The sequence below is a fragment of the Somniosus microcephalus genome, chromosome 5 (genome assembly GCF_052327205.1).
Source record: "Somniosus microcephalus isolate GS21.2 chromosome 5, FLI_Smic_1.0, whole genome shotgun sequence".
NCBI classification, from domain to species: domain Eukaryota; kingdom Metazoa; phylum Chordata; class Chondrichthyes; order Squaliformes; family Somniosidae; genus Somniosus; species Somniosus microcephalus.
This window is the reverse complement of record NC_140991.1, coordinates 247,003,292-247,025,947: the sequence shown is the minus strand read 5'-3', so window position 1 is coordinate 247,025,947 and position 22,656 is coordinate 247,003,292. Positions and strand designations below refer to the sequence as shown.

At 48.5% G+C, this 22,656-nt stretch overlaps 1 protein-coding gene across 2 annotated transcripts in view; it reads left to right on the top strand.

Annotated features, from left to right (window-relative positions):
* The window catches only part of LOC147117641 (phosphatase and actin regulator 1-like), a 698,578-nt gene extending 676,159 nt beyond the window's left edge, over positions 1-22,419 (top strand). For both annotated transcript variants that reach the window (XM_085988804.1, XM_085988803.1), the window contains 2 exons: positions 20,118-20,194; positions 20,286-22,419. In XM_085988804.1, coding sequence (XP_085844930.1) covers positions 20,118-20,194; positions 20,286-20,301 — 93 coding nt within the window. In that variant the 3' untranslated portion in view covers positions 20,302-22,419. The remainder of the gene's footprint in view (positions 1-20,117; positions 20,195-20,285) is intronic.
* The last annotated feature ends 237 nt before the right edge of the window (positions 22,420-22,656 follow it).

Genomic DNA, 22,656 nt, shown 5'->3' with positions numbered 1-22,656 from the left:
ATGGTGAGTGCTCATAAGAGAATGACATCTCTTGAGGAGCGTTGGCCATCTATTGAACAGAGAAACCAGATCTTCATGGAAGTCCTTCTGAGTAGGACTGCCAGTGCAGATACGGGTCCCCATGGCCCCCTAAAGTGCAACAAGGTGCTCTCAAGCCACTTCCAAGCGCTGGCCCCTTCTGGCCTGTGCAGCTTCAGGTGAGTGAGTAGCAGCCTGGTGCTCCTGGTGCTCATCCTGCTGTTCCTGGTTCTGCTGCTGCCGCCTCTGCTGCTGGAGATCCTCTAATGGCAAGAAGGGAAGGAAGAAAAGGCATCCCATGCTTCTGGTAGATGCCTCCGCTGAGGAAGCGCTGAGTGAGGGTGGCGAGAGGGGCTTCCCAGGAGATCACATTGGAGAAGTGTGTGAGGCTCCAACCTTCCACAGCTGTGCCTAAGCCTTGAAGAAGTAGCCCCAAACCTGCAACAACAAGGTCCTTCAACATACAAATGCTGTCCCTTTAAATCGCAGCTTTCCTGAATGAGCTGCAGCTGACAGCAAGCAAGCCGGCAAGCTTCACGCCAGGTTTCATCAGCGGGGTTCCCCGCAGGCATGTTTAGCGTGGGGAACCCATGAAAATCGCAAGGGCACCCTAAAATTGGCTTAAACATGGTGATAATTGCTCATTACTGTTCCGACGGCCAGTCCCGCCAGCGGCGGGCGGGACTTAATCGGGTCGCGGAGAAACAGCGGTCCGAAAGTCGGACGGGGCGGGGAATCAGGCGGGGGGGGGGGGTCGCGACCCACTTTTTCGGCGATTTTTGGCCCCCGGCCACCTGGAAAGCCGCCCGACGGCTGGCAGAAAATCGGGGCCCTCGAGTACAAAAACAAGGAAGCTATGATGAACCTGTATAAAACACTGATTCGGCCCCAACTGGAGCATTGTATCCAATTCTGGGCACCGCACTTTAGGAAGGGTGTGAAGGCCTTAGAGAGGGTGCAGAAAAGATTTACAAGAATGGTTCCAGGGATGAGGGACTTCAGTTACGTGGATAGCCTGGAGAAGCTGGGGTTGATCTCCATGGATCAGAGAAGGTTGAGAGGAGATTTGATAGAGGTATTCAAAATCATGAGGAGTCTGGACAGAGTAGATAGAGAGAAACTGTTCCCATTGGCGGAAGGGTCGAGAACCAGAGGGCACAGATTTAAGGTGATTGGCAAAAGAACCAATGGCGACATGAGGAAAATCTTTTTTACACAGCAAGTGGTTAGGATCTGGAATGCACTGCCTGAAAGGGTGGTGGAGGCAGATTCAATCATGGCTTTCAAAAGGGAGTTGGATAAGTACCTGAAGAAATTTTTTTTTGCAGGGCTACAGGGAAAGGGCGAGGGAGTGGGACTAGCTGAAGTGCTCTTGCAGAGAGCCGGCATGGGTTCGAATACCGAATGGCCTCCTTTTGTGCTGTAACCATTCTATGATTCTATGGGGGAGAAATTCGGCTGCTTAGTGCCTCCCGTTAGCGCCTGAGGGGGGCGGTAATGGGGCGCTAAGGGGTTAGCAACCGGGCGGTGAATTCAGCAATGCCCGCGAACTTCCCTGCCGGTTTAGCGCTGGCGCTAACACTTACCGCCTTGCCCTCTAGTGCCTCACAGATCGTGACATCATAAAGTGCGTAGCGCCCCGTTACCGCCTCAGATGTGAAATAGCCTCCCGCCCCCTGCTGTATCGCCGGGCGTTAGCAATGGCAAGAAGAGGAGGCGTTGTCACCTCGGCTGGCCGCTTGGAGAGCGCTAATTAAAGGCAGTGGTTTTCAGGTAGGCCAAACTTTATTCCTTGTACCAGTCTGGTGCCTGCTGAAAGTTTTCGATGCTTTATTGCTGCGAGATGTCCAAGCCCTCCACTCTGAGAGTATTCGGGGCTGTAATGGCAGTCGCGCAGGTTGCCTGGCAACACAGAACTAAGCAGAAGTATGTTGTGTACTATGATTGGCTCTTCCCTTTAAGCGAGGGAAGCAGGCTCCAATGGTATCTTTGCACTCCACATTGTTCAGCGCTCTGCCGCTACTGCCCCGCCCTCGCACTTTAGCGCCCTAAGAGAAGTGGTTAGCACTTGATTTAGCACTCCACTTCCCTCCTGGAGCGCTAAAGTTCAATTTCCCGGCGATACTTTTCCGAGATTTCAAAAGTTATTGCCCCAAACGGGGCGCTACGGAATTTCTAGCCCTATGTCTTTTATCTCCCACAGGGCCTTTACACGTCCAGCAGGATGTGGTCAAGGTTGCTGCCACCTCCGCCACCAACTCCTCAGAGGAGCTCAATCCCTCTGAGGGTGCACCATCACAGGACTTATGCAGACCATGCAGCAGCTCAGATACTTGCACTTCGGTGGGACTAGTTAGATAGCTGGGTTTTCACATGTTCACTCGCACTTCACAAGTGAGCAAGAGCAGATGGCGGAGTCAGGGACAGCAGTGGAGAGTCCAAGTTGGAGGATGCATTCCTTTCCAAGTTCTGTTCAGCTGGACGCAGATGCTGTATCCCGGGGGCTGTCGATGAAGAGGGTAATCATTGAGCAGCAGCAGAGATTATGCAATGTACTGACAGGCCTTCCAAGTACACTGTGCATGATTACAGAGAGATTGGAGGAGTCCACTTTAAGCATGAGTGGGATGCTGTCACAGGCCATTGCAATGGTGTATTTTTCCATGGACAGAGTGGCCAACTGCATGGAGCATCAAACACGGCAATGAAATGAGTGCATGCAGGCCTTCAACAAGGGCTTGCACACTCTGGATGCCACCTTAAATAGGATGAACGATACCCTAGCCTTGGCTTTACAGCGCTGCACTGATCTGCACCAAAGTGGTAACAGGGAAGTTCTGCTGGGCCATGAGAGGGATAACGATGAAAGGGGACAAAGAAGTGGGGACTCCGCTCAAAGCGCTTCTACTTCTCACCTGTCCCCCACCTCCACCTCAATCAGTACCTGACATTCTGCCTCATGTCACAATGGCCGAGTCTGCCCCTACACAGATGTTGGTGGAGCCGTCTTTGGCGTGGCCCTTACAGGCTCCAAAACCCAGAGGACGTCGGCCAAGAGCAACTCAACAGTCAGAGCAGGGATGTGAGCAGCCTGCTTCAACTTCTGCTGAAGCCGCAGCGGTTGCACCACATAGAAGCAATAGGAAATGGAACAGTAAAGATTTACAGTTGCACAAGTGTATGGCCATGGCTGTGTTACACATTTTGTACTGTTAAGTCTCATTTCTTCATTTGATGCACATGAATATTATTTTGCACCACTTTCCCGTATTGTCCATTCTTGGTTGCTGGTTGGCAAGTGGCCTTTCCAATTGTTTAATGATGAATGGAAGACCTAAATTGATGGCGACCAATGGAGGGATAAACATAAGAACATAAGGAGTAGGAGCAGGAGTAGGCCATACGGCCCCTCGGGCCTGCTCCGCCATTCAATAGGATCATGGCTGATCCGAACCTAGACTCACGTCCACTTCCCTGCCCGCTCCCCGTAACCCCTAATTCCCTTATCAGCTAGGAAACTGTCTATCTCCGTTTTAAATTTATTTAATGTCGCAGCTTCCACAGCTCTCTGAGGTAGCAAATTCCATAGATTTACTACCCTCTGAGTGAAGAAGTTTCTCCTCATCTCAGTTTTGAAACGGCAGCCCCTTATTCTAAGATTATGCCCCCTAGTTCTAGTCTCACCCATCAGTGGAAACATCCTCCCCGCATCCACCCGATCAAGCCCCCTCACAATCTTGTTTCGATAAGATCGCCTCTCATTCTTCTGAATTCCAATGAGTAGAGGCCCAACCTACTCAACCTTTCCTCATAAGTCAAACCCCTCATCTCCGGAATCAACCAAGTGAACCTTCTCTGAACTGCCTCGTGAGCAAGTATATCTTTTCTTAAATATGGAAACCAAAACTGTACGCAATATTCCAGGTGTGGCCTCACCAGTACCCTGTATAACTGAAGTAAGACTTCCCTGCTTTTATACTCCATCCCCTTTGCAATAAAAGCCAAGATTCCATTGGCCTTCCTGATCACCTGCTGTACCTGCATACTAACCTGCGTTTCATGCACCAGGACCCCCAGATCCCTTTGTACTGTAGCACTTTGCAGTTTCTCTCCATTTAGATAATAACTTGCTCCTTGATTTTTTCTGCCAAAGTGCATAACCTCACACTTTCCAACATTATATTCCATCTGCCAAACTTCTGCCCATTCACCTAGCCTGTCTATGTCCTTTTGCAGGTTTTTTATGTCCTCCTCACTGCTTTCCCTCCCATCTTTGTATCGTCGGCAAACTTGGATACGTTGCAGTTGGTCCCCTCCTCCAAATCGTTAATATAGATTGTAAAGAGTTGGGATCCCAGCACTGACCCCTGCGGAACACCACTACTCACTGATTGCCAACCCGAGAATGAAGCATTTATCCCAACTCTGTTTTCTGTTAGATAGCCAATCTTCCACCCATGCCAGTATATTACCCCCAATCCCGTGATTTTTTATCTTGTGCGTAATCTTTTGTGTGGCACCTTGTCAAATGCCTTTTGGAAGTCCAAATACACCATATCCACTGGTTCCCCTTTATCCACCCTGTTTGTTACATCCTCAAAGAATTCGAGCAAATTTGTCAAACATGACTTCCCCTTCATAAAACCATGCTGACTCTATCTGATTAAATGATGCTTATCCAAATGTCCTGTTACTGCTTCCTTAATAATGGACTCTAACATTTTACCAACCACAGATGTTAGGCTAACTGGTCTATAGTTTCCAGCCTTTTGTCTACCTCCCTTTTTAAATAAGGGCGTTACATTAGTAGTTTTCCAATCTGCTGGGACCTTTCCTGAATCCAGGGAGTTTTGGAAAATTAACACCAATGCATCCGCAATCCCTACCGCTACTTCTCTCAAGACCCTAGGATGTAAGACATCAGGTCCAGGGGATTTATCCGCCTTAAGTCCCATTATCTTACCGAGTACCATCTCCTTAATGATTTTAATCGTGTTTAGCTCCTCCCCCCCTATAGCCCCCTGTTTGTTCAGTGTTGGGATATTTTTAGTGTCCTCTACTGTAAAGACTGATACAAAATATTTGTTCAGCGTTTCTGCCAACTCCATGTTCCCCACCACTAATTTCCTGGTCTCGTCCTCTAAGGGACCAACATTCACTTTAGCCACCCTTTTTCTTTTTCTATAACTGTAGAAACTTTTGCTATCTGTTTTAATATTTTTTGCAAGTTTACTTTCATAATCTATCTTCCCTTTCTTAATTAATCTTTTAGTTATTCTTTGCTGGCTTTTAAATGCTTCCCAATCTTCTATCCTCCCACTAGATTTGGCTACTTTATATGCCCTTGTTTTCAGTCGGATACTATCCTTTATTACTTTACTTAGCCACGGATGGCTGTCCTTTCTTTTACGTCCCTTTTTCCTCAGTGGAATATATTTTTCTTGAAAGTTGTGAAATATCTCCTTGAATGTACACCACTGCTCATGTACCTTACCTTAATCTATTTTGCCAGTCCACTTTAGTCAACTCTGCTCTCATACCTTCATAGTCTCCTTTATTTAAGCTGAGTACTCTGGTTTGAGATCCAACTCTCTCACCCTCCAACTGAATTTGGAATTCAAACACGTTATGGTCACTCATTCCAAGGGGATCCTTTACTAGGACATTTTTTATTAATCCTGTCTCATTACACAGGGCCAGATCTAAGATTGCCTGCCCCCTGGTTGGTTCAGTAACATACTGCTCAAGGAACCCGTCCCTAATGCACTCTATGAACTCTTCCTCAAGGCTGCCCTGCCCAATTTGATTTGTCCAGTCAATATGAAAGTTAAAATCTCCCATGATTATAGCTGTTCCCTTATTACAAGCCCCAACTATTTCCTGATTTATACTCCGACCAACAGAGTTGCAACTGTTAGGAGGCCTACAGACTACGCCCACTAGTGACTTTTTCCCCTTATTATTCCTTATCTCCACCCAAACCGTTTCACTATCCTGATCCTTTGACCCAATATCATTTCTCACTATTGCAGTGATTCCATCCTTTATTAACACAGCCACCCCACCTCCCTTACCTTCCTGTCTGTCCTTCCTAATAGTCAAATACCCCTGGATGTTTAGTTCCCAGTCATGGTCACCCTGCAGCCATGTCTCCGTAATGGCCACTGGATCATACCCATGTGTAGTTATTTGTACCGTCAACTCATCTATTTTGTTACGAATGCTGCATGCATTCAGATAAAGAACTTTTAAATATGTTTTGTGACAATTTATTCCTGCTTTTACCCCCTTTACTACTTTACCTTTATCTTTACATATTCTGTCCCTTCCTGACACGCTCTGGTTTTTAATTCCCCTACTGCTACCTTGCTCTATTGCCTTCTCTGCTGACTTTTATTTTTCGCTCTCTTGAAACCTCCCCCCCACTAATTAGTTTAAAGCCCTCTCTACAGCCCCAGTTATTCGATTCGCCAGGATTCTAGTCCCAGCACTGGCCAAGTGAAGTCCGTCCCAACGGAACAGCTCTCTCCTGTCCCAGTACTGGTGCCAATGTCCCAAGAAGCAAAACCCATTTCTCCCACACCAGTCTTTGAGCCACGCATTTAAATCTCTGATTTTATTTACCCTAGCCAAGTTTGCTCGTGGCTCAGGAAGTAATCCAGAGATTATTACCCTTGTGGTTCTGCTTTTTAATTTGGTCCCTAGCTGCTCATACTCCCTCAGCAGAACCTCTTTTTGTCCTATCTATGTCATTGGTACCAACATGGACCATGACAACTGGATCCTCCCCCTCCCACTCCAAGTTTCTCTCCAGCCCAGAGGAGATGTCCTTAACCCTGGCAGGCAACACAACCTTCGGGACTCTCGCTCTCGGCTGCAAAAAACCCTATCTATCCCCCTAATGATACTATCCCCTACCACTACAACATTTCTTTTTACTCCTCCCACTTGAATGGCCCCTTGTTCCACGGTGCTGTGGCCAGGTTGCTCATCCTCCCTGCAGTCCCCGTTCCCGTCTTCACAGGGAGTAAGAGCCTCGAACCTGTTGGACAAGAGCAAGGGCTGCGGCTCCTCCAACACTACCTCCTGGATCCCCGTACCTGCCTCACTCATAGTCACACCCTCCTGTCCCTGACCACGGACTGCATCTGAATTAGTTAATCTAATTGGTGTGACTACTTCCTGGAACACAGAGTCCAGGTAACTCTCCCCCTCCCTGATGTGTCGCAGTGTCTGAAGCTTGAATTCCAGCTCATCAACATGGAGCCGGAGTTCCTCGAGCATCCAGCACTTACTGCACATGTGATCACTGTGAACATCAATGGTGTCCACCAGCTCCCACATATTGCAGCAGTAACACATCATCTGCTCTCCCATTCTATGTAATTAATTAAATTTATTATTATTACTTTTAAATACCCTCTGCCCCGATTCTAGATGATGAATATCACACCTCTATTTAATTGAACTTACCAACTTATAAAGGCTTAAAAGGGAAGGAAAAGTACTCACCAACCAGCCAATCACCTACCAGCTTGGCTGTGATGTCACTTTTGAATTCTGACCTCCCCTTGGAATGTTGCCTGTGGAGCCTGTTTAGGCTGCCTCGCCTCGCTGCTGCAGCTCGGCTCGACACCCACTGCTGCTCCCGGCTGCCTCGACTGGGCCTCACCTCACTGCTCCGCCTCTGTGTTGTCAGCTAATCCTGAGGCTGGCAGGAAGAACAAGGCAGAAACAAAACAGAAACAACACCTAACACCCCACTCACCCTAACTCTCTCACTCACCCAAACTCTCAATGGCACTCTCTGCTACTCGGGATGTGAAAGGGATGCTCGGTTCGTTGGAGGACTGCTTTGTGTTAGTGGCATTTGGGGGGTGGGGGGTGCAAAAGTGTTTTTTGTATGAGGTTGTGAAATGGGTGCACTGGTGGAACCTAAGCAGACCTCGTAATAATCAGGGCATCCCGGGCACCAATGTACACCACTGGTGGTGCATTGCCATCTTCACCTTCCATCTCCTCATCTTCCTACTCCTCCTCGTGCTCCTCCTTCTCCTCTGAGGAATCCTCTGTCTTCTGTACCTAGGACCTCCTGCAGGTCCAAACCTCGTTGCTGGGCAGTGTTGTGCAGAGCGCAGCAAACCACGACCATTCTGGAGACCCTGGCTAGTGCATACTGAAGGTCGCATCCAGATCTGCCCAGGCACCTGAAGCGCATCTTCAACATGCTGATGGCTTGTTCGATGACCCATATGGTGGTCATATGGCATTCTTTGTAGAAATATTGTGTCTCATTCCTCAGGTTTCTGAGACGTGTTATCAGCCGTGTTTTAAATGGGTATCCCTTGTCTCCGAGCAGCCAGTCGCTAACTCTACTTCCAGGTGCAAAGATGAGTGGGAAGATGGAATGCCACAGGATGAAGGCATCATGGCAGCTGCCCAGGAATCTTATGCACACTTGCATAAAGATCTTTTTGTGGTTGCACACCAGCTGCACCTTGATGGAGTGGAAGTGTAGGTACTGATTGAGGTGGAGGTGGGGGACAGGTGAGAAGTGTAAGCGCTTTGAGCGGAGTCCCCACTTTGTCCACCTGTGGGAAGCCAGCCAGAGCCACAAACCCGAGCGCCCACTCATTCTGACTGGCGACATTGCAGGCCAAACAAGTCATCAGTCACCTGTCTTATGCATTTGTGGGGCCGCCAACCCCAAGATCCTGCAAGTGTCTCCAGCAGAGACCTGGAAGGATCCAGAGGCAAAGAAGTTGAGGGCGGTGGTGACTTTGACAGCCACTGGTTAAGCATGGCCACCAGGTCCTACTAGCAGCAAATCTTGTTCCAGCAGGCTGCAAATGTCTGCCGTCATCTCACGAGACACCCTAAGCCTCCTGTTCAGACATGCCGAGGAAGCTTCTTCTCTGCCTGTAGACCCTGTATGCCGGGTTTGGTCTCATGCAAGCTGCACCTCTTTGCTGCTCCCGTCTCTCCTGTGGACCTACAGGTCTGTGACCAGCAGACTGTTGCTGGTGTTGGTCATCTTGGTCCTCATCTGACATCAAATCTATGTCCGCGTAAGCGGCACCCATCCTGATCTGATAGATCGGAGCTCCAAAGTGCAGATCAGACCTCCAAAGTGCAGATGACACCTCCAAAGTGTGTAAAGTAACCTCTCAGCACAAGTACTGTGAACAAACCCTTTTCCGTGAGCAGGTAAGAAAGCAACCATCAGTACTGAGTACTTATTGGCATATATCCCTGACATGGCTTCAGCCCCCTCAATTGCCGTTTTGTTCACTAGCAACTTCCAGTAAGCCTGGGAAACCTGTGGACCCAAAGTTAAAGTTAAAAACTCATGTCAGTATCGCTCTAGTTGAGCAATTAACATATGTTAATTGGCAACCCGCCTCTACCAAGGGGGTTGTGCACACACAGCCTAACGCGCCGCAGTGAAACCCAAAAGTCAGCAGGTTGGAGCTGGCTTCCCGATGCACTATCAATTTCGTTGGTTTTAACCCCCCACCCACTCCTAAATCCACGTGCCGTTGCACATTAAAATCCAGCCCTACATTCCTAAGTTCCTGTGTGGGTTCTATATCCTACTGAACCCCTGCAATGTCCTACTACCCACAAAAATCAGTCACTCTGCTGTCTGGGTTATTTGCTCCTCATGGATCCAAATAAACTTCATCCCTCACAGGTGGATCCACATGTTTATTTTTTAAAAGCTTTTTATTGATTTGAGTAAAGGTTACATGTTTTTTGGGGCTATGGCATTTTACAGGTTATATTACTTGTGCTTGCAGTTGGATACAGTGAGAGACTTAAGAGTGCTCAGTATTTGTTTTTATGTGGTGCTTAATCACAGTGGACCATCTTAAGCACAATTATTTTGAATGGTGTGGAGATGCCGGTGTTGGACTGGGGTGGACAAATGTAAGAAGTCACACAACACCAGGTTATAGTCCAACAGTTTTATTTGAAATCACAAGCTTTCAGAGCGCTGCTCCTTTGTCAGGTGAAGTGGAGAGATGCCTAGAGACACAGATTATATAGTCAGAGAATAATGCCAGATAATTACAGGTAATCTTTCTAACTGCCATTTATCACACCTCGGCAGAGAGATAATCACAGTAATCAAAGGTGTGAATGGTGTCCAAACAGGTCAGTCAGGAAAACATTACATCAAAGAACAATGAGGTGGGGTCACAAGGGGTAAAATGTTGCAGATGCTGGGGTCTGTATGAAAAACAAAAAACAGACAAAAAACATTTTCTTTGCTGGAAATCTCTCTGCACAGATGCAGCCGGACCTGCTGTGATTTGGGAAGGCTCCGGTTCTGCAGGGCCATTGTTACTGATCTGTGCCACCTGTTTGGTCAGGATCTGCAGCCGCGTGAACGCTGCAGAACCTCTCTGTCCGTGATGGCTAAACTGACTGATGGCCTCCATCTTTATGCCAACGGATCCTTTCAGTCAGCCATTGGGGACATTGCGACTGTCGCTCAGGTTGCAGTCCACTGTTGCATCCGGCAAGTTACAGAAGCCCTTTATAGGCGAAGGCGTCAAATCATGACCTTCCTTCGGACCCTGCACAAGCAGGCGGAGGGCGCGCAGGGTGTCACTCTATTGCGGACTTCCCCATGGTGCAGGGGTCGACTGACAGCACACACGTGGCTTTGAGGGCACCATGCCATCATCCTTAGGACTTCCGCAACCGCAAGGGGTTGCACTCCCTCAACATGCAGCTGGTCTGTGACCACCGCCAAATCATCATGGCAGTCACCGCGCATTTCCCAGGGTGCAGCCACGATGCCTTTATCCTACGGTTGACCTCAGTTTGTCACCTTTTTGAGGGGCTGCCTCGAAGACGAGGCTGGCTTACTGGGGACAAGGGCTATCCTCTCTGGCCATGGCTGATGACAACACTCCGTGTGGCCGACACCCCAGCAGAAGAGCTGATCAGCAGCGGCCATCAGGCGACCAGGCACAGTAAACAGCACACTATTGGTGTTGTCAAAAAACGTTTCCAATGTCTGGAACATTCGGGGGGATCCCTGCAGTACTCGCCGCAGCAAGTGGCACACATCGTCGTCGTCTGCTGCATGCTCCACAACTTGGCGAATCGACGCACCCAGCCAATTCCAGCTGTCCCTCAACGACCAGCAGAGCAGGCGGAGGAGGAGGAGTATGAGGAGGAGGAGGAGGAGGAGGAGGAAGAGCAGGCGGAGGAGGAGGAGGAGGAGGAAGAGCAGGCGGAGGAGGAGGAGGAGGAGGAAGAGCAGGCGGATGAGGAGGAGGAGGAAGAGCAGGCGGAGGAGGAGGAAGTGCAGGCGGAGGAGGAGGAGGAGGAGGAGGAAGAGCAGGCAGAGGAGGAGGAGGAGGAGAAGGAAGAGCAGGCGGAGGAGGAGGAGGAAGAGCAGGCGGAGGAGGAGGAGGAGGAAGATGGAAGGGCTGCTGAAAGTGGAAGGGCCATACGTCAGAGGCTCATCTGGACTCGTGTCGAGACCCCTGTGGCGGAATGATGAGAGTCTTAACTCATGCGCACTTTGGATGTTTGAGGGCCTCTGAATGCCAGCATCACTGAAACTAGTCACATGCACCATGCCACATTGAAACTTCTGTTTATTGGCACAAAAGTCTTTCATTACAGCTAAACAACGTAATGTCAACAGAAACCATAACTTTCAAAATAACTGTGAACTGTTCGGCAAAGCCGCAAAACTCAACAAACCTTCTGCAAATATAACAACAGGTGAGGGTGTCCTTGAATTTGGACAAACAAACATCTCAGCACCTCCCTCTACAACTGGCCCCTTGAGGGAGAACGACTTCTCTTTCGCACCCGGCCCCTTCCCTCCCTGCTGCTTCTAAGTAATTGGACCCCAGTGGCGGCCTCAAGGCTGGGGGCCGCCTGCTGACTGTCTGGAAGTGCAGAAGCCCCTGAGGGACGGCCTGGCCGACCTCTGGGCTTGGAGGGTGCGGATGCAGGATGCTTGATGTGACCATGGCTGGAAGCAGTGTGGCCTGCAGGTGGTGGCAGCTGCAATGCAGGCGTCCCAGCGCTGGCATGTGCAGTGGTCTCCTGCCGAGAGAGGACACCTGCACCATGGTCAGACGACACACTGGCTATCTGAGGGGAGCGGCTCGGCTCATCCGCCACAATCGCATGCTCCACTGATTGCTGGCCTTGTATGGGACTGGAAGGGCCCGGGGTGATCCTAACTGATGCAGAGAGGGTGGCTACAGTGAGAGATCGCGTTGCGTCAATCTGGCTGTGGAGGAGCCCAGCAAGTGACTGCGTGGCAACAGTGAGGACCTAGGTGCCAGTGCTTCGGAGAAGGCCTGGACAGTTCTTCCCATTGCTTCGGACAAGCCAGCTGCCGACCGCTCCACTGCCTCGGACAAGCCCTGCACAGACCTTTCCAGGGATTGTCCGAAGTCCTGAACAGTCCTTTCCATAGCCGACTCAAAGCCGTGGACAGTCCTCTCCATTGTTGGGCCGAAGCCCTGGATAGGCCTGTCCATTGTTGCCCCGAAGCCCTGGATAGACCTGTCCATTGTTGCCCCGAACACCTGCAGAGTCCTGTCCATTGTTGCCCCAAAGCCCTGGAGAGTCCTCTCCATTGTTGCCCCGAAGTCTAACATACTCTTAGCCAATGAATCTATTGACTCAGGCATTTTCTCGACTGCAGCCATCAGCTCTGTGTGTCTGACCCGGGCCTGTTTGCTCATCTCAGCCAGGCGACACACCTCATCTGCACTCTGTGCAGCAGTCATAACGACCTGCCTTGCCCTTCGGGGAGACGGTGGCCGAACTTGCCTATCCCCCGTGTGTTGCTGCATGCCACTTGGTCCGGCAACTGGTTCATCCTCAGAGCCCCCCCCCCCTCCCCTCCAGGGGACTACTATCCCCAGTCTGTAGATGTGTCAGCTCCCTGGATTCTGCAACGGCTGGTCCGGATTCCTCCTGGTCCTCGCCTCCGGTGGCACTGGCACTGGCAGCTTCAGCGCGTTGAGCCCGAGTTGGTGCTGCTTCATCTGAAAGTGGGAGGTGGAAGAGTGGCTTTAGCAAAAGGACAGCTTTGCTGAAAGGCATGCCAGATTGCGGCAAGGCTCTGACATGGCTGCACACTGAGGATGCATGCTGGCGGGGGGACCAAGTGGAAGGCAACAGGTGAAAAAGGTGAGAGTCTTACCCTCGCTGTTGGTAATGGGGTCTGCAGATGCAGTGGTCACAGGACCAGACAGACGTCCTCCAAGTATCTGGTGCACTCTCTCCTCCAGATCCGTCAGAGTGACCACTTGTGGAGGTCCGCCACCGGTTCGACGCTGCTCCTTCCGGATCATCCCAGCTTGGACTGCAGGGGAAAGAAGGGGAAGTTCTGTAACATGATGCCTTGAGAGATCATCGCATGCCCCCCATGGTGCAAGAGCCCTTACATGAGGCCTTGAGAGATCATCGCATGCCCCCCATGGTGCAAGAGCCCTTACATGAGGCCTTGAGAGATCATCGCATGCTCCCCATGGTGCAAGAGCCCTTACATGAGGCCTTGAGATTTCATCGCATGCCCCCCATGGTGCAAGAGCCCTTACATGAGGCCTTGAGATATCTGCCCATGTGTGTGCCCAGAAAGGGCCATGGGTGCATCCTGACAGATGGCCATTGGGGCATCATTGCAGCAGGGTGCCCGAAGTCAGCTGCAGATGAAGGGAATCAGAAGATTGCTAAACCATCACTCACCCTAACGATCCGTGTGAGGTCGTTGAATTTCTTCCTGCACTGAACAGGGGTCCTGGTCGCCATGCTGCTGGAGTTGACCCTCACAGCAACCTCCCTCCAAGATCGTCGGTAAGCCTTCTGATTCGGCCTCTTGCCATTATCCGGATATAGGACCTCTCGATGGCGTTCAACTGCAGCCACCAAGTGGTCCAGAGCCTCAGTGCTGAAGCGCTCTGCTCTCTGTCTAACCTTCTCCATGCTGAACAACTTTGTAGCGCCAGACAAGGGCGAGCGCCGAGTCTGAGGCCTACAGGGCGTTGGGTGTTGAAGCTCAAGCTGACTGACCCACCCCTTTAAGAGCCGGCCGGCGCCTGGAGGTCTCGTGGTTTCCCGTAATTGAGATCACCTGCGCTGCGCCCGTCCGCGTCGATATTGAGTAGCGCCTGAACTTTTGCGCCTTAAGAGCACCGTGCAACGGCTGAATTAGCGCCTCAATCCACTTTGGGGGCGATGCAACCCAATATCTCGCCAGGCAGCGATAAGTTTCGTCTGGCTATAAACTTAGCGCCCCACCAGTTCTAACGCCTCAAGCGAGGCTATACCCAATTTCTAGGCCCTTATGTCAGGAGTTATCGGGGGAGAAATTGGGTGAGTAGCGCCACCTGTTAGCGCCTAAAGAGGCAGTCATTGGCTGTAGCGCCACTGGCTGCGTCTCCGGCGATATTCAGTAGGGGCGCTAATGGTGGCGTTAGGCATTTGCGCTGTGCCGCCACCGATGACGTCATCGGTGTGCGCAGCGCCCCATTCGTGCCCCGTTCGCGATATTTGGTAGCGAACGCCGCAGTTGCGCCGCTCGCTACCCGCGCCCGGTTCACGGGGCCTTACTGTGCCGGCAGCTGCGCAAGTTAAGGTGGAGGTGCGGGGCAGCCGCTTTTTCGGTGGCCGCCTGCCAGCACCTCCGTCCCCGGCCTCCTAACCACCCCCCCCCGCGGCATTGCCAGCTGTTTCCCGAGAGCCCGGCACTTCTCCTTGGTGCTGGGCTCATTTGCCGGCACTCGCGATCGGGGATCGCGCTGTTGCAGGCACCTCCCCCTTAACAGTGGGAGGAAGGCCTGCAGTACCGCAGCGTGCCGTGCCGCAGCATGTGGCGCTGTGGCACGTTGCACTGCGATAATCAGTTTCAGCGCCCTAAGAGGGACGCGGAGCGCCTCGAGCCTCGCCCCGTGTCCCTCGAGCGGCACTGAAACTGAATTTCTGGCGATCGGTATCACACCGATCGCTGCGCTAAATCCTGCGCTTAGCCGACTTTTGCGCCACTTTGGTGCCCCAACCCAATTTCTAGGCCATCGCATCTCCAGCCATCATAGCACTTTTAACTTCTTTCTGGGGGGAGGGTGAATCTGGCACCCACCCCAGAACATGCAAGTTGTGTCGGACTTCCTGGCCTCTTCATCAACGTGGGCATTCCATGTGGAACATAACAGTAAGAACTTCTTTCAGTACTAAAATAGTAAGAGGGCATTCATAAAAGAAAGTCTTGCATTTATACAGCACCTTTCGCGACCTCAGGCCATCCCAAAGCGCTTTACAGCCAATGACGTACTTTTGATGTGTAGTCAGTGTTGTAATGTAGGAAACAAAGAGGTGAACACTCTAAAAGATGCCAACAGATTGTTAATATATTAAATGATTATTTCCTCCAACTATTTGCGAGAGCAAGCATGAGCAGCATCCTCTTCTTAAATAGGGATATTCCAAGCAAACAGTAACATGAATGAGATGGAAGCCCTAGACATGCCAAAAGGGATCAAAAGCAAGGAGCTGAAGAGCACCTTGCTGCACAGTAGTGGGGCCATGAGGACCCACTTCTACGTTGACATCCCTCCTAGAGAGTACGTCTATGAGCCTCTGCCATCTATTCTCCAGAGATAGCCATCTATTCTCCATAGAGACCATGTGCTCCTGTGAATAGCGCATTAGCGGCTCCATGCAGTTGGCCATCCTATCCAAGGAAGAGCTTACAGTCGCTATTGTTGCAACACGGTGCTGCTCATGTTGGAGATGGACTCCTCCATTCTCTGACATTTGCAGACATCGCGGTCACAAAACCTATCAGAGCCCTCTGCACTTGCTGCACCTCCAGGATCGCCCTCTTTCTCGATGGGCCCCGAGGCTGAGTGTCTGCATGCAGCTGAGCAGAGCTTGGCGCGTCCTGCACCCTCTGGCGAGGAGTCTCCACTGCTGTCCCTTTCTCCACCATCTCCTCTTGCTCACTTGTGACTTGTGAGACACCAGGTGACAACACTACTCTATCTTACATGGCACCCACAGAGGTGTGCATATCTGCTCTGGTGCTGGGTGCGTTTCTGACTGGTGCGCCCTCAGAGGCTGGAGGTTGCTCTGAGGAGTCGTCTTCCTCTTCCTCTGGACAGTGGTGGGGGGGGGGGGCGCTCTTGATGGACCTGTGGGAGAGTAAAGAGATGAGTTAGATATGTCATATCAAGAATGGGTACAGATACCATTATGCACAAAAAGAACATTCACTGGCTGCTGTCATCAGTCCCCATATGAGTGACTGCTGTATGCCATGTAGCTGTATGATATGTATTCTGTCACCAGATTGCTGAGATGTCCCCCTCTCTGTCTCCCACCTTCAGCTGCTTGGCGATGCCAGAGACTTCCAAAGCAACCTCCTCTGCTGATGTTAGGGTGGCCAATGATGGAGGGCCACCTTCGGTTCTCCCCCTCTCCCTCTTATTGTGGGCTCTCTTTTCCTGCAAGGAGGGAGAAGAAGAGAAGGTTGAGTGAGTGTGATGGAATGAGTGTAAGGAATGAATGGGTTACATCTTTAGAGGGAGACTATGATGGAGTGGGGTGGCAATGCCAAGTTGGCTCTTTGTGTGTTGTTAGTTGGTATGATTGCATTAGGATGAGGGTAAGTGTGAGGGGTGGTTAGTCAGATGGGAATGTTATAATGTAGATAGAAAGAGAGGGATGGGTGGAGTTGCAAGGTATATTGGTATGAGTAAGGATGTGCAGGAGTAGATTTGGGAAGGCAGAGTGATGGGGATGTGATGAGAGACACAGCGGGATGAGGTTGAGTGTGACTTTGCACTCACCTTTCCTGATCTACTGAGATCATTGAAATGTTTGCGGCACTGCACCCAGGTCCTCCTGACCACATACCTGCTGTTGACCTCCTCTGCTATGTGGAGCCAGGCTCCTTTGGTCTGTTGGGGAGGGCTCTTCCGTCCATTAGAAGGGAAGAGCACCTCCCTGTGTGCTCTCACTCCCTCCACAAGCATATGGAGGGAGTCATCGGAGAACCTGGGTGCAACCCTTTCTCTCTGTGCAGTCATGTTTGGCACTCTTTGTAGCAGTCCAATTCTGCAGTGTGCTGCCTGCACACTCCTAGATGAACCTTCAAATGCAATGTGGCCATGGCTCCTTTAAATATCCCGGCTGAAAACTCGTCATCGCTGACGTCATCAGACTCGCACCATTTAATAGGGCCGGGAAACGCGCAAGGCGGCCTTAGGTCCCATTAATGGAAAGTCGTTCTGAGGAGCGGCATGGTATGAAGAACGGGGTCACGATATGCCACAGCAACCGCCAGCACCCAATCTGCCCAGGTACAGAAAATTCTGGCCACTGATTCTATAGGGGAAAAATCCGGTTGATTTGCGCTGCTAATGCTTCCTGCGAAATTCAGTGGGAGGTTAGCGGTGGCAGTAACCATTAACGCCCCACGGCACTCAACCTCCGGTGATGACATTATCGCCATGCGCAGCGCCCCGCTTGCGCCCCGGCCGCGATCTTCGGTAGCGCCCCCTGGCTTACCGCCAGACGCTATGTCCGACAGGATCAGGGGCCCTACCTGTGGCCGGGGCGGCGCCAATTAAAGGGGAGATGCTGGTGGCCATTTTTGTTGTTAGCCGCCTGCCAGCACCTGCCCCCGTTGCCGTCCCCGGCCTCCTGTGAAGCCCCCCCGCGGGGTGCTGGCTGTGCTCCGTGAGCCTGGCACTCCTCTTGAGTGCCGGGCACTTTTGCCAGCACTCCGATCTCTGGTGGCCCAGCTGGGCCCCGGGTCGTGCTGCACAAGGCCCCTCCCCTTTAATAAGGGGAGGAAGGCCTGCAGTACCGCGGCACATAGCGCCGCGATATTCACTCACAGTGCTCCAAGAGGGAGGCAGGGTGCTTCCAGTAGCACCCCGCCTCCCTCTTGGAGCGCTACCGGTGAATTTCGGGCATGGGGACACTAACTTTTTAGCGCCCCGGCGAAGTTAGTGCCTCAAAGGGGGCACGACCTAATTTTGCCCCCTATGATTCTAATTCTAGGAGATTCCAATAAATGAGAAACAGGAAAATGTAGTGCCATTTTCCCAAATGATGCAACCGATCCAGGTAACTAGAGACCCATTATCCTTACCTCAATGCCGGGTAAAATAATGGAACTGATTAGCGGGAGTAAACTTGAGGATTATCTGTACAATGACCTAGTAAACAGTAAGCAACATGGATTCAGAAGGGGAATATTCTGCCTGACCAAACTCCTTAACACTTTTGAGGCAGTGACATCATAAGTGGACTGTGGAAAGCCCCATGACATGACTTCTAAAAAGGTATTCAACAAAACTTCTCCCAAAAGGCTACTTCTTAAGCTTAAAGTGCTGATTCATGGTAAAACCTGGTGATGGCTAAGAAATTGACTGGGTGAGAAGCTATGTTGGTGGAAGTAGGTGTTGAGTTGGATGCCTTAAGGATTGGCATTTAAACCCCTGCTATTTCTAATTTACATTAACAATATATGGATACATAAATGTAATGCAAACTAAGTCAATTCAATACAATACAAAACTAGGAGGTGCAGCTGAATCTGAGGAGGCAGCTCAGGAACTACAGACTGAATTATACAAAATATGTAAGTGGACAGAATAATAGCAAATTAAATTTCATACAGACCAGTGTAAAGTACTGCACACACGCACGCCATGAAATAAGTAAGAGTGAAGTTGAAAGAGATCCAGGAGTTTTAGTAAACTTGACTCTCAACTTGTTCAGTCACTACAAAGCAACAATCAACAAAGCTATTAGAATGGTGCACTATATAGTCAAACAATAAACTACAAGTCAGAGAAGCAATGCTCTACTTGTATATTGCAATCAAACCACTCCTTGTATCCAATTCTGTTTAATGAGATACAGGGAAATATTCAGTCTCGGGAGGCAGTGCAAACAAGGCTGATCCCTGGTTTCAGAGATCTGAGTTATAAGGAAGCATTGGAATAAACTTGGATACTTCAGCCTTTAAAAAACCAATTTAGAGAAGGACACTCCAGAATGGAATATTGCGTTCAGTTCTGGGTACCACACCTCTGGATGGATATGTTGGCCTTGGAGGGGTTGCAGGGCAGATTCACCAAAATTATACCAGGGCTTAAAAGGTTAAATTATGAAGACAGGTTATATAAACTTAGGTTGTATTCCCTTGAGCATAGAAGATTAAGGAGTGATCTAATTGAGGTATTTAACATGATAAAAGGATTTGATAGGGTAGACACAGATAAGCTACTTCCACAAATGCTGGCTAGAAGATGTACAAGTTTTTCTTGTAATAGCTGAATATTTGGGTAACACTGCTCATAGTGTATAACAGCAACAACAATAACTTGCATTTATATAGTGCCATTAACATAGTAAAACGTTCCAAGCCACTTCACAGGAACAAAATAAGATAAAAATTGATGCCCACCTTCATCCATGCAAAGAGGTTGGCTTTGTATATCTGTTTTGGGGTCCCCGGACAAGTCTTCCATTTTTGCGAAGTTGAGTTTGTAGCCTGAAAGCAGGCACAATTGTCTGATGGATTACAAAATGTTGGAGAGGGAGGTGCAGGGGTTGGGGGCATAAGGAAGATATAATTTATATAGAGGGCACTCCTCTGTGCTGCACTCTTCTAGCCTATGCACTAAGTATACATGGGTTTGTTCTTTTGGGGTTGCTAGAAATTTATTTTAAATGAGTTAAATAGGAACATAGGAACAGCACTCGGCCATTCAGCCCCTTGAGCCAGTTCCAGCATTCGATCTGTACCTTAACTCCATCTACCCACCTTGGTTCAGGATCCCTTAATAACCTTGCTTAACAAAAATCTATCAACCTCAGTTTATAAATTTTCAATTGACCTAGCCTCAACAGCTTTTTGAGGGAAGAGAGTTCCAGATTTCCACTAACCTTTGTGTGAAGAAGTGCTTTCTGACATCACCCAAGAAATACACAGAGAGGAATTTGATAGGAATTTTAGATAGAATACGTAAAAAAGCGCAGGGAGGAAGTTAAACCCCACGGTCTCTTTAAAAACTTTAATACTTTTTCAATTTCAGGCTGCTATTCGTAAGGAACTGAATGAATTCAAGAGCACTGAAATGGAAGTGCATGAATTAAGTAGGCACCTAACAAGGTGGGTGTGCCTGTTTTACATCATATTGAATAGAATGTCTTCATATTTTAGATAAATGCCATCTATTAAATATTTACTGTATTCTTCTCAGGTTTCACAGGCCCTAGCTGTTTACTGATTACAACCACAGGGAGTCTTACAAAAAACCGAAGTGCTAGGACTGTACAGGTGCCCATTAAACCCAACCAGGACTGAACTCTTCTTAATTGCCTTTGTGTGTCAGATATTTACTGTAATGGACACTTTCCAATTGTCTACCAATCTACTGACCTTCAGGAGTCACCATGTCCTTCCAGGGATTGGATCAGATGTGCCACATCCATAAGCTGATGGCTATATTTAGACTTCTAGTACTGTCATTCAGCGTTGTCTTGGTCTCTCTCATTATTTATTGCTCTGGATGGTGCATAAGGATGAAATCTCAATCAATAGTTCACTTCAATGTCATTTAATGTGTGTGATGGAGCTGAGACAGCACACTGCAGTTGTTTCTCCAAAAGAACGCCATAATTTCTTTTCAGTTAATGTTACTGAACTTTTAGCACACTATCGCTTTGTGACCTTAACTCAGCCTGCACCGTGTAGCTGGCTAAATTACACCCAGTTTATCAGGCATTGGCTGCAGTTACACATCTGGATAGAGAATATATCTCCGATAGATATTCCCCATTCAGCAGGTTTGCTGGAAGGGGATACACTATATATTTTATAATAAATATATCTGCTGCATAAAGATTAAAAATGAGACATAACACTTTGGATAACAATAAGCAACAATTGTCACAAATGTAACAGTAACAAGCTGTAATGCGTCTAACCATGTTCTGACCAGACAGAGCACAAATAACAGACTGTTTGCAGTTTGTTTAAAGATGCTCCTGTGCTGGTACCCTGTAAATGAAGGGGATTCTTCAGTACACAGATTGTACATCTTAAGCTTTGTGTATGTAAGAAACTTCTTCACATATACAATTTGTTGGTCTAGCAGAATAAATGTATTACACTTACAAGTTACTAACTTAAAAAAAACAGAATTGTTGATTTATAGCACCGTGTTAAGGTTACAGAGCTACAGAGGCTGCAGAGTCTAATATTCAATTAATCAGAACCTATTTTAGAAACTTGCAAGAATGATTTTACCCAAGACAGTTGAGTTTTATACAGTATAATAGGCTGGACATGGGAGGATTAAATAAGTGTCTCTTTAGCTTGAGAAAGTAATTAATGTAGGGTATTGAAAGAAAGGGCCTGAGTCCACAGTTATCTGATAATGTCGAAATGTATTATATATTACCCATGTGGCTGCACTTTTCAAGGAAGACGCTTTACATATACCCATATTGAGTGCGTCATTTTGAACAGGGAAAAAAGTGAATGGTGGTGTAAATCAAATGAGCCGTTCAGTTGTGTATAGTGAAGTATGAGTGTGACTGTATACCAGCCCAGACAACAGTTGTGAATGGGGTGCAACTACCAGGCAGCACTGCTCTAGATGGAATATTTTCTAATATGATCAACATGCTGAAGTTCAGCAGCCAGAATATACATGCTCAGTTATTCTAATAACCTCATCCAACATGTGTCAGTCCTGTATTTGACCTCAGATGCAGTGGCTGTATCAACTAGAGGCCTTTGCTCTTAATCTGCACCTAACTACTACAAAATCAGGATTTGGGTATGAATATTAAGACAAACTTGAATGATTTATTCTAATTTTTCTATAATTTCTTACATTGAATGAAAAGGAAGTTCTAGCAATGACCTTAGTAGAATTACAAAGAATGGAAAAGTTGCCATTAACTTTAAGCTTGTCTTTAAACTGCCATTGCCCACTAACCAACTACCATACAGTAGATTTTGTTGTTGTTTCCCCCCCCCGGCATTTTAGCCAAACCTGTAATTCAACTCACTTAGAAACTGATGCTGTTGATGTTCAGCTCCTTCAGATTGGAGTTTAAACCATTCTTTTCTGTGTGCATTAGCTAAACTGCTCAGAGTCTTTGCTGTCCAGTTTAAACTCCAATTGCTCAGTATGTTTTCATGCACACACGGTTCTGAACAAACTGTATGAATTAATGTGAGTGTTGAGTGCCTGTACATAGTTGTCTTTGTAAAGGAGTGAATGTTGTGGCAGTTCCCCCTGTGCTCTTCCAGTATTGTATAATTTTAAAAAAATTTGATGTATGAAAACTGTAAATAACCATAAAAAATATTTGAGTCTCTAATTTGGTTTGCTCCAGGCTTTGCCATCTGTACATACTGAAATTGCATGTTATTGTATAACTTAAATTACTGTCTACAAGTTTGTTTCAAATGATGTATACAGTTTCTTAAAACTAAATCTTATTTAAAAAAAAGTCTTTTTTTAATGGTTGGCATTCAACAACTGTTTTTACACAAAAGGGGTTTCAATTTAAAGAGTTTGGTTAAATCTAATTTTGCTAAATAACTCAAGCTTTGGT